At 38.6% G+C, this 12,173-nt stretch overlaps 1 protein-coding gene across 48 annotated transcripts in view; it reads left to right on the top strand.

Annotated features, from left to right (window-relative positions):
- RIMS1 (regulating synaptic membrane exocytosis 1) overlaps positions 1-8,785 on the top strand; it is a 316,131-nt gene extending 307,346 nt beyond the window's left edge. For all 48 annotated transcript variants that reach the window (XM_032104763.1, XM_032104765.1, XM_032104793.1 and 45 more), the window contains 4 exons: positions 1,667-1,779; positions 4,123-4,224; positions 5,312-5,451; positions 5,830-8,785. In XM_032104763.1, the coding sequence (XP_031960654.1) occupies positions 1,667-1,779; positions 4,123-4,224; positions 5,312-5,451; positions 5,830-6,048 (574 nt within the window). In that variant the 3' untranslated portion in view covers positions 6,049-8,785. The remainder of the gene's footprint in view (positions 1-1,666; positions 1,780-4,122; positions 4,225-5,311; positions 5,452-5,829) is intronic.
- The last annotated feature ends 3,388 nt before the right edge of the window (positions 8,786-12,173 follow it).

The following is a 12,173-nucleotide window of genomic DNA, read 5'->3' on the forward strand; positions in this document are numbered from 1 at the left end:
AAGCAGACCACATCTTGATGTTATGAATTGGAGACCTTGAGCTTCTCTTCCTCCTCCATCTAAAGAAACCATATTTAAAAAAAAAAAAAAAAAAATTTTAAAACTAAATTTCTGTGAAAAAACTTACTTTTTGGAAAATCAGAGTTTTCTAATGAAAAAAGCTGTGCCAAGGAAATGGCATAAAGCTGAATAAGGGGAGGTTTAGGTTAGATGTTAGAAAAAGTTTTTCCGCCCAGAGAGTGGCTGGGCTCTGGAACAAGCTGCCCAGGGCAGTGGTCACAGCATCCAGCCTGACAGAGTTCAAGAAGCATTTGGACAGTGTTCTCAGGCACTCGGTGGGATTTTTGGGGCTGTCCTGTGTAGGGCCAGGAGTCGGATTTTGATGATCCTTGTGGGTCCCTTCCATCTCAGGCTATTCTATGATACTATGATATTTTCTGACCAGCTTTTTTCACAGACAGTCCATAAGTTTATGCAGGAATAAAAAGAACAGTTAGTCTTCAAGAGAGAAATAGACTTTCTCTGTGCAACTACTGGCTTTGCAAAGAACTGTGAATTGAATCGCTGAAGCACACAAGCCTGATGTGCAGAAATCAAAGCTTTTAACACTAGATGCTTTTGGTTTTATAAGGAAGTTTTTTATTATTTATTGCAGTCTAACAGGGAATTTCCTTTGAGGGAGAAGCAGATACAGAGTGGTGGATGGCCTGCTGGGGAATATGTTGTCTGTACTTGGTTCAAAGTTTGTTCTTTTATTTCTCATAATTGTTATAAGGAAGTCAAAGCGGAGTCTTCCCACCATGGATCACTCTTTCTCTCTCTCTCTCTCTCTTTTTTTGTTTTGTTGATTTCTTTTGTTATTGTTGGAAGAGTGTATATCTATTAAAATAAAGTGGAGACTATGGAATATAAGAAAGCAGCTTGGCAAAGCACACATTATAGTATCACAGAATAGTTTGAGTTGGAAGGGACCTGTAAAGGTAATTTAGTCTAATCCCCTGCCCTGGGCAGGGCCATCTTCAACTAGACCAGGTTGCTCAAAGCCCTGTCTCACCTGGCCTTGAATGTTTCCATATATGCTGTGCTGATGTGTTACAGTTCAGTTTGTATCCTGAGAGAGGAGTGGGTAGCAACTGTAGATACAGATTTGTCTGCCAGAATATTTTGGCTAGTGAGTGGCATTAGGTTTAGCTCCAGTCACCACTACTACTACCTGCCAGTTTGCTGCTTCATTAAACAGCTGCAGCAATCAGATTAATTTAGTGCATACATCTGTTTTCCCTATTTGTTCTTACTGATGCTGATGGGGTTTGGATCTCTGTAAATCACACACTCACTAATGAAGAATAGGCTATTAAATTTCATGAAGCTTTTTATGTTTTCTCAGACAAGGTCAATCATAGTCTATTTACCTGTCAGACTTCACTGCTTCTGGAGACCTCCTTAGCAAGACCTATTTTATGGACTACTTTGAGTCGATGTGCAGAATTTCTCTACACTGCTTTGGGGTCCATGGGAAACGTATTCTTCCTGATGCTGCAGAATGATTTGTGCTTGTGTATCCTGAGCTGCTTGCTTTGTATAAGTAGTACTTTTGAAGTAAATACTGTAGGATGACAGAAATTAATCATGTTCTTATGCTTAACCAGCTTTTATTTTGTTTCAGCTTAATATTTCCTGGAGTACGGCTGGGCGCTGACAGTCAGTTCAGTGATTTCCTCGATGGACTGGGACCTGCACAGTTAGTAGGCCGACAAACACTAGCAACCCCTGCCATGGGTAAGAATGATACGTTCTCCTCTGTTAAATGAATAATAAGACAATTAACTAATGCACACACTGGCAGACTACAGCACCAAAAAGACTTTTACCAAGTGTCTTCCTTCATTATCAACATGATTGTCCTATATGCAGTTACCGGTGTTCCTATCATGGCAGCATTCAAAGTGGGGTGAGAAACAGTATTTGCTCCATTTGGGGTATTGGCTAATCTTACTTGCAATTTGAAGATAGGGGTTTTACTTCCCACACAAAATTATTGTGGCTTCTCCAGTTGTAGCTCACTGCAAAATCTCAACTGTTCAGAGTTTGTATTTACTTGAAACAGATTATATTGGATGTGACAGGGTTTCTGGCCAAACTGCACTTTTCCAAGCTTAGTTCATCTAACTCCAGAAAGTGAAACTTCTGGAAACATTTGCAATGCCCAATAATCAGTCACTGATAAAGCCAGTGCTTGTCTTGAGAGACACAAAATCCTTTTCTTCAACAGCTGCCTGGGGCTATCTGTGATCTCTGTGTTCCAGACCACTCTGTAATTTCCTTTAGCAGCATTAGCTGTAGCTTGTTTATGAACAGAGTATGAGTTGTATAAGGAGTGCAAGAGTGCAGGACTGTGTAAGTATCTTTGGAAAGATTTGGGGTTGGGGGTTTTTGGGGTTTTTTTGTTTATATATGAGCAGTTCTTAGACATGCTTTAGGATGCTAATTGACGACTCCTTGATACACTACTGTAATGATACTTCTGCTGGAAATTATAAATAGCCAATACTTCAATACAACTGTCTTGGGAAAACCAGCTTTAGGAAGGGCTACTGAGATACATCTGAAAAAGAAGAGAGAAACAGAAAAAAAAATTGCAAAAGACAGTGTTCCCTTCCCAACTCATGAGCAGAAGGAAAACTATCTTGAGAATGCTCTGAGTACCCTCTAAGGCAAAACTTGCTGTATAAATCTAAATGACTGCTACTAGAGCATTAATAATCATCAAACCTATTAAATTAATATTTTATTATTATTATGGAAGAAAATATATTTGTGAGATTGTTTGTCCAATAAATATCTAAATGGCTTTGTTGGTCTGTGTACAAGGGTCTTCTTCTGTCTCTTTTATTTTAATCTTGTTTTGCAACTAAAGATTTTTCTGCAGATAACTTGTGTAAAACATTTATTTGGACTTTTTTTAGAACTGTATCTACTACAGGCTCAAGTTTTGGCCCCCAGAAAGCTCTCCATCATGTTTTTTTACAATTTTTAGAAGACCTGCTCTGTGCTATCCTTTCACGAGTGATGATTTGAAAATGTTTGGATTATCGCTCCCCCTTCTGGTTCCCTGTTGCATATTTTATTTTGGATATGAGATACAGTGATGTGCTCTTAAAAATGCTTGTTGGAATTTTCCTCTGAACTATTTTTAGTGAAGAACACGACTGTGTTTATTCAAGCAGAGTTTAATGATAAAAAAATCTTTGCTGCTGTTCTGTCATAGTTCACATACCAAGGTATAAACACTGCTTTAATATGCTGTTAGAGAAACATGTAAAAATCCCATGCCCAATTAATTTCAAAATGCTCTTTCTCTAAATCTAGACCCCAAATTCTACAGTTCAGGACTACTATTTGTGAATTTGGTTTTTTAGACAATTAGAGCTTACATCTCAAATATATAGGTCCTCATATGTTTCATGGATATAGTTCATTTATTTGCTCAAGTGTCATGTAGCTGCCTATGCCATACTGTGCATTTTTTTTAAGTGGCCTATTTTAATCTATTTTGATCTAAGTTAGATTTCTACTCACCTGATTTCATGATATATGAAAGCATAGAGACATAACGCTTTGAGCATCAGCACATAGTTTACTGCCCTTTTATTTTATTGATCTAGATCAGAACAGTGCTTGGTCTCAGAGCAAGCAGTTTCCTTTTTCTGCAGGAAATGTCATTTGTCAAAACTCAGGCAAGGAAACAAGTTTGACTGTTTAGAAATGAAAGCAGTTTCTTAACATGTTGTGACATTTTATTCACACCAAAAATGTGTGTGGACTATTGATAAAAATGGAAAAATTGTCACGTGTGTGCTTGGTGGAGACTTTTGAAGAAAAAAAAAAACCTTTTTAGCTGGTATGAACTGTATACCTAGAGAGGGCACCATGCTCCCTAATTATATATTATTTAGTCCTTGTTTAATAATGGAGAAGCTAAACGGATCATCAGGAGACGCAACAAGCACAGTAATACAGCAGAATAACATCATACTAGTCTTTCTCCTTCTCACTCTTATACCTTGTCTCCTGTGCTGTACTGCTTCTCTAAAATGTGAGTTTCTTTCTTCTCCCTCTCAGGTGACATCCAAATTGGAATGGTGGATAAAAAAGGCCAGTTAGAAGTAGAAGTCATTAGAGCCCGTGGCCTCACACAAAAACCTGGCTCCAAATCTACCCCAGGTATGGAAAAAAAAATAGACAATATATGAATAGAAAACAACACTATGAAATATACCAATGAACTGGGGAATGGATGCTTTTTGAGCTCCTTGTTAGTTGTCACTACCTTTGCATTTGTTTGGTTTGCTTTTCAACAAGGAGTATGTGCGTGGATATATCCTTGCTACCAATGTCCACTTCTTACCACCTTGCATCTGCCAGTTGCATGCTACCATTCAAGGAATCATTTTCAGCAACTCAACATCTGTTCTGGAAGGAACATTTGTAGAAATATTTCTGTGTAACTTAGGCAGGTTATATATCTCAGAAGGGCTTTGTCTATATAGCTGAGGTTTTTTGTGTTTGTTTGCCATGAAAAGAGATGGAGAACAGGTGAAAGTGCTTTGAAGAAACAACTTAAACGCACGTGTCAGGGTCTTCTGTACATAACAGTGCCTCAAGGCAGCAGTTTGTGCTAAGTGTTAGTGTCAGTGTCAATTATTTGTATCATGTATATTGTAATAATATTGAATCATTTTATAAGGACATTTGTTGAACTTCTAGTTATTTATAGAAATAATTATTAGAGGAGATTTAGAATCAATAGACCAACCACTGCTTATTGTAACACCTGGAACAGTTCTTTTAGATAACATTTAGTGAAAATGGTACTTTGCAATCTCCTTAGGAGCTAGAGATGAAAGAGCAATTCATGTGTGTGTTATAGGAGTGGCATAGTTTTAAATATTCCTTTTGCTTTGAACTATCTCTGACCCCTAAGCATTTATACAGACTCCAGAATAGCCATCAGTGACATTTAATTCCTGGAAAAACAAAATGTTTTTAAAATGACAGACATGAAGTGTAATTGTTGTTAGTAACATCTTAGATCACTACATTCAAAGTTTATAAAAATCAATTTGATTTCTTGTGGGCTGTGTCATCTGTTTTATTAATATAATTGTATTCAGATTATACAACTGCAAAGATACAATGAAGATAAGTTGTGCCATTTTCTCTCCACTCTGCTTCCTTTTAAGGCATTTGTCCTCCATTTCAGATGTGCACCGTAAGTCCAAATATAACATTCTTGATGTTCTGTCTGCAGCTCCGTATGTCAAAGTGTATTTACTGGAAAATGGAGCATGTATAGCTAAGAAGAAGACAAGAATTGCAAGGAAGACCCTTGATCCTCTGTACCAACAGACACTGGTTTTTGAAGAAAGTCCACAGGGTAAAGTCCTTCAGGTCAGTTTCTTCTTAATCCCATTTTAGGCTGTCATTTGCATGTTTACTTAAATTTAACCAGTATGTGTAAATCCATTCCAACTTACTAAGCATTTAATTTTATAAATACCATTAAACACATCCTTGTGGCTTGTGGTTTCAGACTTGCAAAATGTCTTATTGCATGGAACATTTCTCTTTTGTTGACTCTTGCTCCTGTCCTGCCATGAGGTTTTCCCATGAAAGGGAAGTAATCATTCACTCTTGAGAATAACATTTTCCTTATGCTAACATATATAATAGCAAGAGTGAACATACATAAGCACGGGTTTAAGTATATAACCCTGTGTGAGCATGGATTTGGGGACAATCATGAACCTTAATTTTATGTTCTTCCAGGTAATAGTTTGGGGAGACTATGGCCGAATGGACCACAAATGCTTCATGGGAGTTGCCCAGATCCTTCTGGAGGAATTGGATCTGTCCAGTGTGGTAATAGGCTGGTATAAATTATTTCCACCTTCATCGCTAGTGGATCCAACATTGACTCCCCTGACACGCAGGGCTTCCCAGTCATCTCTGGAAAGTTCGACTGGGCCTCCCTGCATTAGATCGTAGTAGCAGGTGCTGTCTATTCAAAACATCACCCAGGATAACAATTGGAATCAGATATTCACATGATCAAAAAACACTGTTGGAGAGAGACAATCACTTCTGTTTTTGCTTGTAGTAGTTATCCAAACATATGTCTGTCTGTTGAGAGATGGCTTAAATTGACAGAACAAAGGTATATCACATACAGCTAATCTATTAGCAGCTATCACTGATGCTTATAATGATTTTAAAAGAAAAAAAAAAAAGAAAGAAAGAAAGGAAAAAGAAAAAAGAGAGGGACCTTTAGATTCGACCTAAGTCAAAGATGACCCAAACTGGAAGCTCTCACTCTGTTAACAATGTTGTATTTTTCACATTTTGAGAGCCCTCAAGCAGTGTTACCTTCCTGGTGTTTCAGCAGTTTTTCTGTACTTGTCACTTCCACTAGTTTTTTGCCACGTGATTCTGCTAGTTTTGTAGAAGTCCTCCCAATGCTAACAGAGACCCTTCCTTTCTTTTTCTAAACCAAACAAAAAAGGGCTGAAGCATATCTCTGTAAGCATCGTTAAAGTGTTCAACAGCCACAGTTACAATTCCAGAGAGTTCAAATAGTTTCTCAGTTCTGGTAATTACAAGTCTCTCACGCGGGAACCCAGAACAAATACCAACCTAAGTTATATTCTTAAAAATAAAAATCATCACAGTGCCACTTTTTCTTTGTAAAAAGCAGATATGTTTGCATTATATATATATATAATAACTTTTCTGTTTATGATGTTTTGCATGGAAGAATTTTGAAGAATTCTGCAACTACTGCTGGGGACTGGTATAAAGCAGCTTTAGTCTTAATTTTGACATTGAATATGTTACTGGTAATGCAATTTTCCTCCTAGAAATGGAGAGGAAATACTTACGTTTCTGTGTATAAATGTATATTTGACTTCCCAAAATGTTGACCAGGAATGAATTGAGCATATGACACTTTCAGCTGTACCCAGGCTTCTCTGACGTGTGTCGCTTCAGACGCACCTGTCTGCCCTGGATAGAGCATGGTATGAGTTGTTCAGTGTTTCACTGGAAATTCCAGTTGAAATATTCTGCACTTAATAATGTTTTTATCAAATTTTAGTTTACATTTCTTTGAGATTGATGCAAGCACAAGGCTTGATTTTTTAACGCAAGATATCTTACTTTTTGGAGAAAAAAACAATCAAATTTCAATTTGCTTTTTATTCATCTGAGTTCTTCTTGGCCTTGAAATCCCTTGTGATATTCTGTAAATGTGCGAAGAACTGCAGATTCCTGCAGGTGCATTGGTATGTTTCCCCTCCTTTTACAGGCCATTAAATTTTGTGATCACACAAATAGAGCAGCATGACTTGGAACTGTTCAAAGCTGCATGCACGTTTTGTAAAAAGAGATGAAAAAGGTTATTTAATAATGTATGTTAGTTCCACATAGGCCAGCTTGTATGTTGCATGTACTTGTACAGTTTGCTCGTAATTACTATACTGAAGTAACCAAGAAATCTAAGCCATCCATTTTTCTTATAGACATTTTGCAGGTTTTAGCCAGGCTAGGTCTGTGGGTCTGGTGCTAAATGTCTATAGATGGACTTTATTTTTTACCCTATGGAAAACGTGATGTAGTACGGACCAAATTCCTTCTAATAACTATTTTGGTGTAGATTCCTACTGTGGGGCTGTAACACATGTAGAAACTGTGTACACACTAGGTTTTAATTCATAGACATACTGCCTGCACCAAGTGAACTATTTATTATTACTCAACACATGGGAATTATTCTGCCCATCTTTCCATAGGGCACAGATTGGTTACTGCTCGACCTGCTGAGCAGGAAGAACTCAAGCACTGGTGCACTACTACTAGATCCTGTTCTGTCTTAGTGGCCAAAAACCAACTAGCTATAATTCGATAGTATCTTTCTATTTTGACCACTTGTCTTAACACTCCCCTGTGCTTTTAAATGAACTTCCAACTCATGTTATGTAAACATGTTTAATAAAATTTCCTTTTCATGTCCAGTGTAGTAGTTGTGCTCTCTGTATGTTCTGAGGTTCATCTGTGATTCTGCTTGCTGCAGGACTGTGTGAAATGTGTTAAGGAACAGTAAAATAAGTAATTTCTATGGTTCTTTTGATTGCTGTAATAGTGTATGTTGAAATCTGGGGCCAAAAACTGAGGCCTGGTGAAAGTCATGTTTGGTTGGCTTCCTTTTTCCTGAGAGAGGAGCCAAATTGTGCTCTCATTTGTTGAAGCAGGCAAATTGAAGTTTAAAAAAAAAAATAGCCAAATTTTTATCTGTTGAAATAAAATCAGTTTGTTGGAGAGGAATGATGTGGTGGCTGCTTGTAGTAGGGCAGCGGGGCTATACAAGTCAGACACCAGGTCTCCACTTGGTGTGTGCTGAACCTTTAAGATATGAGAACAACTACAGACCTTTGGCACTTTTTAAACCCATGACTATGCCCTTGTATTGTAATGCTGTTATGAACAATGCTTTATAGAAATTTACCTGAGAGCAGAATTTGGCACTAAAATTTTGCTAGAGAAGCAAAGATTATGTACTTTTTTTTTTAGTTTTCCATGTCCCACAGATACCTGATCACAATTTAAAAATAACATAAAGACAGTATTGCCTCACTTTGAACACTTTTGTTTATTACTTTATTTAACTGAATACATGGTTAAGATACTGAAAAAATGACTAATTAAACATGGTAAATCTCTGAACAAAAGGCATGTTATTCTGTGTGGTGGGAGTGATCTGTTTAAATACAGAATTTGTCATGCTGTTGCAAAAAGCCCTCAACTTCATTAATCTCATTACTTTGAACATTGTGTCCAATAGATACCTTTTCCTTTCTGATCCTGAGAAATAAATTAAGTCCAGCATTTCTGATCTCCCCCTAGAGGACAGAAAATATGGCAGCAAAAGAACATGCTGAACTATTTCATTTATGGTGTTTCTGATGAACAGGGATCATAAATGCCAAGATTTCAGGAATGAGGTAGTAGAGCATGCTAGGTCTGATAAGTTGTGTGCTGGACTCCTTTACCAGGGAATGCTGTGCTTTAAAAACTCATTGCTGAGTGTTGGGATTATAATACACAAATAAATCAGCTGAAGTTCCCTCTTGGTTTTCTGTTAAGAATGCAGTATTGCCTAATATATATGTCATGCAGGGGAAAAGCAAAGATTATTAACTCATAATCCCTGCCATATAATCAGACAGTTATTTTATTTGTGATGAGTAAATGTTCTAAATTTTATAATGAAATGCAAATTTATGTCTGTCTTTGTGGGCAGAGGAAAAAGCTTTTGGCCTTAACCTTTGTGTTAGAGAGGCATCAGAACTACTGTGAGTGGGTAGGACAAACCACAGCTTCATTACCTCCTGTCTTTGTAATTCACAGAGAAATTACATGTACGCTTTTGCTGCCTGTTTTCACAAACAAACGATGGTCTCAGAAGTCACGTTCAGCCCAGGTATGATATGGTATACACAGAAGACAAGTTCAGAGAGAGCCTTCAGTGGCTGTTCTGTGTCCTCCACGATTTTACTTATAGCCTGTGACTTGTCCTCTATGAAGTTGTCTGTTTGCAGCTCCTGCACAGTCATTTATTCCACTATCTACAGCCCATTTAGCTCAAGGAAAAAGAATTATGGAATTTGTACTCTTCTTTTGCTTTAAATGAAGAAAGTCATGGCAGTCTTCCTTTAAAGCCCCAAACACTCACTCCATCATACCCTACTATAATTCTGCAAGCATAGCAGAAAGCAATCTGCTTTCTACTGTTGTCAAAGGATGTGATTTCTCAAGCCAGATGATGAGCATTCTGGTTGTCATAAGTGATTAAAACCCTTCTAACAACTATCAAGAGTAGAGTCTAAATACTTCACTCGCAGCCCATCAGCTACCTTCTAGGAGAAAAAGAAAATCCACAGGTTATGAATTAATTTTCTCAGTGTCTGCAGGAATGACCACGTATGCTGGTAGTTAAATACCATGCTTATGAAACAGGTTGTGTGTGGCAGGCATGTCACACAGATCAAATGGTCTTCTGAGTTTTGTGATCCAAATTCCTCTCTGGGGTGCCAGAGACAGGAGGGGACACTGCCTTCTAGGTGATGATAATTATTCAGCTGCAGACCTCAGTCTAATGAAATGCTCCTTAGTTAGGTATTTTCTAGTCATTGGTATGTTTTGAAGCCATAGTTGTGCATTGGGACATCATACCTTATACATTCTGCCTCGTCAGGTCAGTATGTCTTAGAAGATACTGAGGGAAAGGGCATAAATTTGTCAAAATCTGTAGACTACAGTTTACCAATACAGAAATTCAGATAAGGCAAATATACAGCTGTATTTTTACCTCTGCTAGTATGAGAAAGGCATTCTCAACAGCCAAGTCTTTTGGAGGTTTCACTGCTTGCTTCTAGAAGAGTGACACCTAAGGTTTCACAGAACCTCTTAGATGGCCTCTAGAAAACCTGCCTTCAAAAGGTGATGAGCAGCAGCTCATTATTAGAATACTCATTGGACAACTCAGAATTATTTATTCTGATTACTTTTAACATGTTGTCAGAGACTGAAAATAGCTCATGCCTCAAACATTGATATAAAGTTTTGCTCATTATAAAGAAGCTACAACCGAAGAAGCATCCCTGAAGAGTGGGACTTTGGACTGAAAGTCAAACTGTTGATTAGATAAAGGGAAACACATTGTTCAGTCACCTCAGGCTGAGGGAAAGGTGTGCATCCACAAACGGCCAAAGCCACCTGCTGCAACTATCCCCAGTTGAGTTTGGGGTGGAGGGAGAGCACAGCTCACAGAAGCCAGTTTTACACAGACTCCTTCCAACCGAGGGGGGAGGAGGAGGTTTTGGGTGCATGGTGTAACCTCTAGTGAGAGGCAATAAACACCCATCCTCTGATTACACAAACTGGCCCAGCTGTGGAACCCCCAACCCCACAGGGCACATCCACGGGACTTTCACATGAGAGGCTTGGCCCCACAGGGCTGCACGTGGTGCAACAGACCCAGAGTCTGCTGTGAGAGACTGACCCCCCCTCCAGGGGGCCATGGCCGGACATGCCCACCCAGCCTGAGCATAGAAACCCATCGGACTCTGTGCCTTCTGAGGGGACCTTCACCACCAAGAAGGCCAGCTGGAGAGGATCAACAGGACATCTTGGGGTCCACAGAGTGGTGATCTTTTCCTTATTCCCTGTCACTCTTTCTGTCCCCCCCACCTATTTTCTACTTCTTTCTTTCTTTCTCTCTCTCTCTCTCTCACACATATTTACCATCAAATAAACCCCTTACTATTGTCACTGGCATATGGTCTCATTTGCACCTTAATTTGGGCAGAGGCATTTCTAAGAACCTTAAAACTGGATCATAACACGTCTACAGCTCTAGAGCCCTGCTAAAATGCAGTTACAAACCAGTAGTGGCCCGCATGGTAAAGAAGTGGTCTATAGTGAAAGGCTGTGTGATAGCACCATCTGTGTTGATTTTCACTAAGTCTAAAATCATTCACTTCAGTGAAGACTGAGTCTTTTTTTCACATTTCCTTCTCATTTATATCAGTGGGATATACTGTGACTTTGAGAACCTAGTTACAGGTTTCTCCACTCATCATTTTTTGATTAATTAAATGGGGGTAAGTGTAATTCCCCATTTCAGAGATACTGCATAAATACAGAAAAAGCACAACATAAATGTTCAAAAAGCATTTGTGAGGTCCTCAGGGATATAAATGATGTAATAAGATTCCATCATCTTCTGGCTCCCAAAGCCTTTTTTACACTGACAAGTATCGGGAAGGAATATCTTCTCTACTGAACTTTGTCACTCTACTTCAGCTACAGCCAAATAAAAGTTCCTGAGCCACACACCTAAGCAAGATACTGCAATTTATTTAGCTGAGGCCAACTCCTGTACAAAAAGTTTTTAATAGAGAAGATGTCTCATGTTCCCGACTCCTACTCTTCAGGAAGTACAGCAGTGCTATCACCTCTGCATTTCCAGCACCCTTCTGTTGTCTGGTCTGACTGGCCTAGGCTGCTTCATCACAGCAGGTCTCCACAGAACCAAGATGCCTGTGTCCATGCTAAAC

The sequence above is a fragment of the Corvus moneduloides genome, chromosome 3 (genome assembly GCF_009650955.1).
Source record: "Corvus moneduloides isolate bCorMon1 chromosome 3, bCorMon1.pri, whole genome shotgun sequence".
Taxonomy (NCBI): domain Eukaryota; kingdom Metazoa; phylum Chordata; class Aves; order Passeriformes; family Corvidae; genus Corvus; species Corvus moneduloides.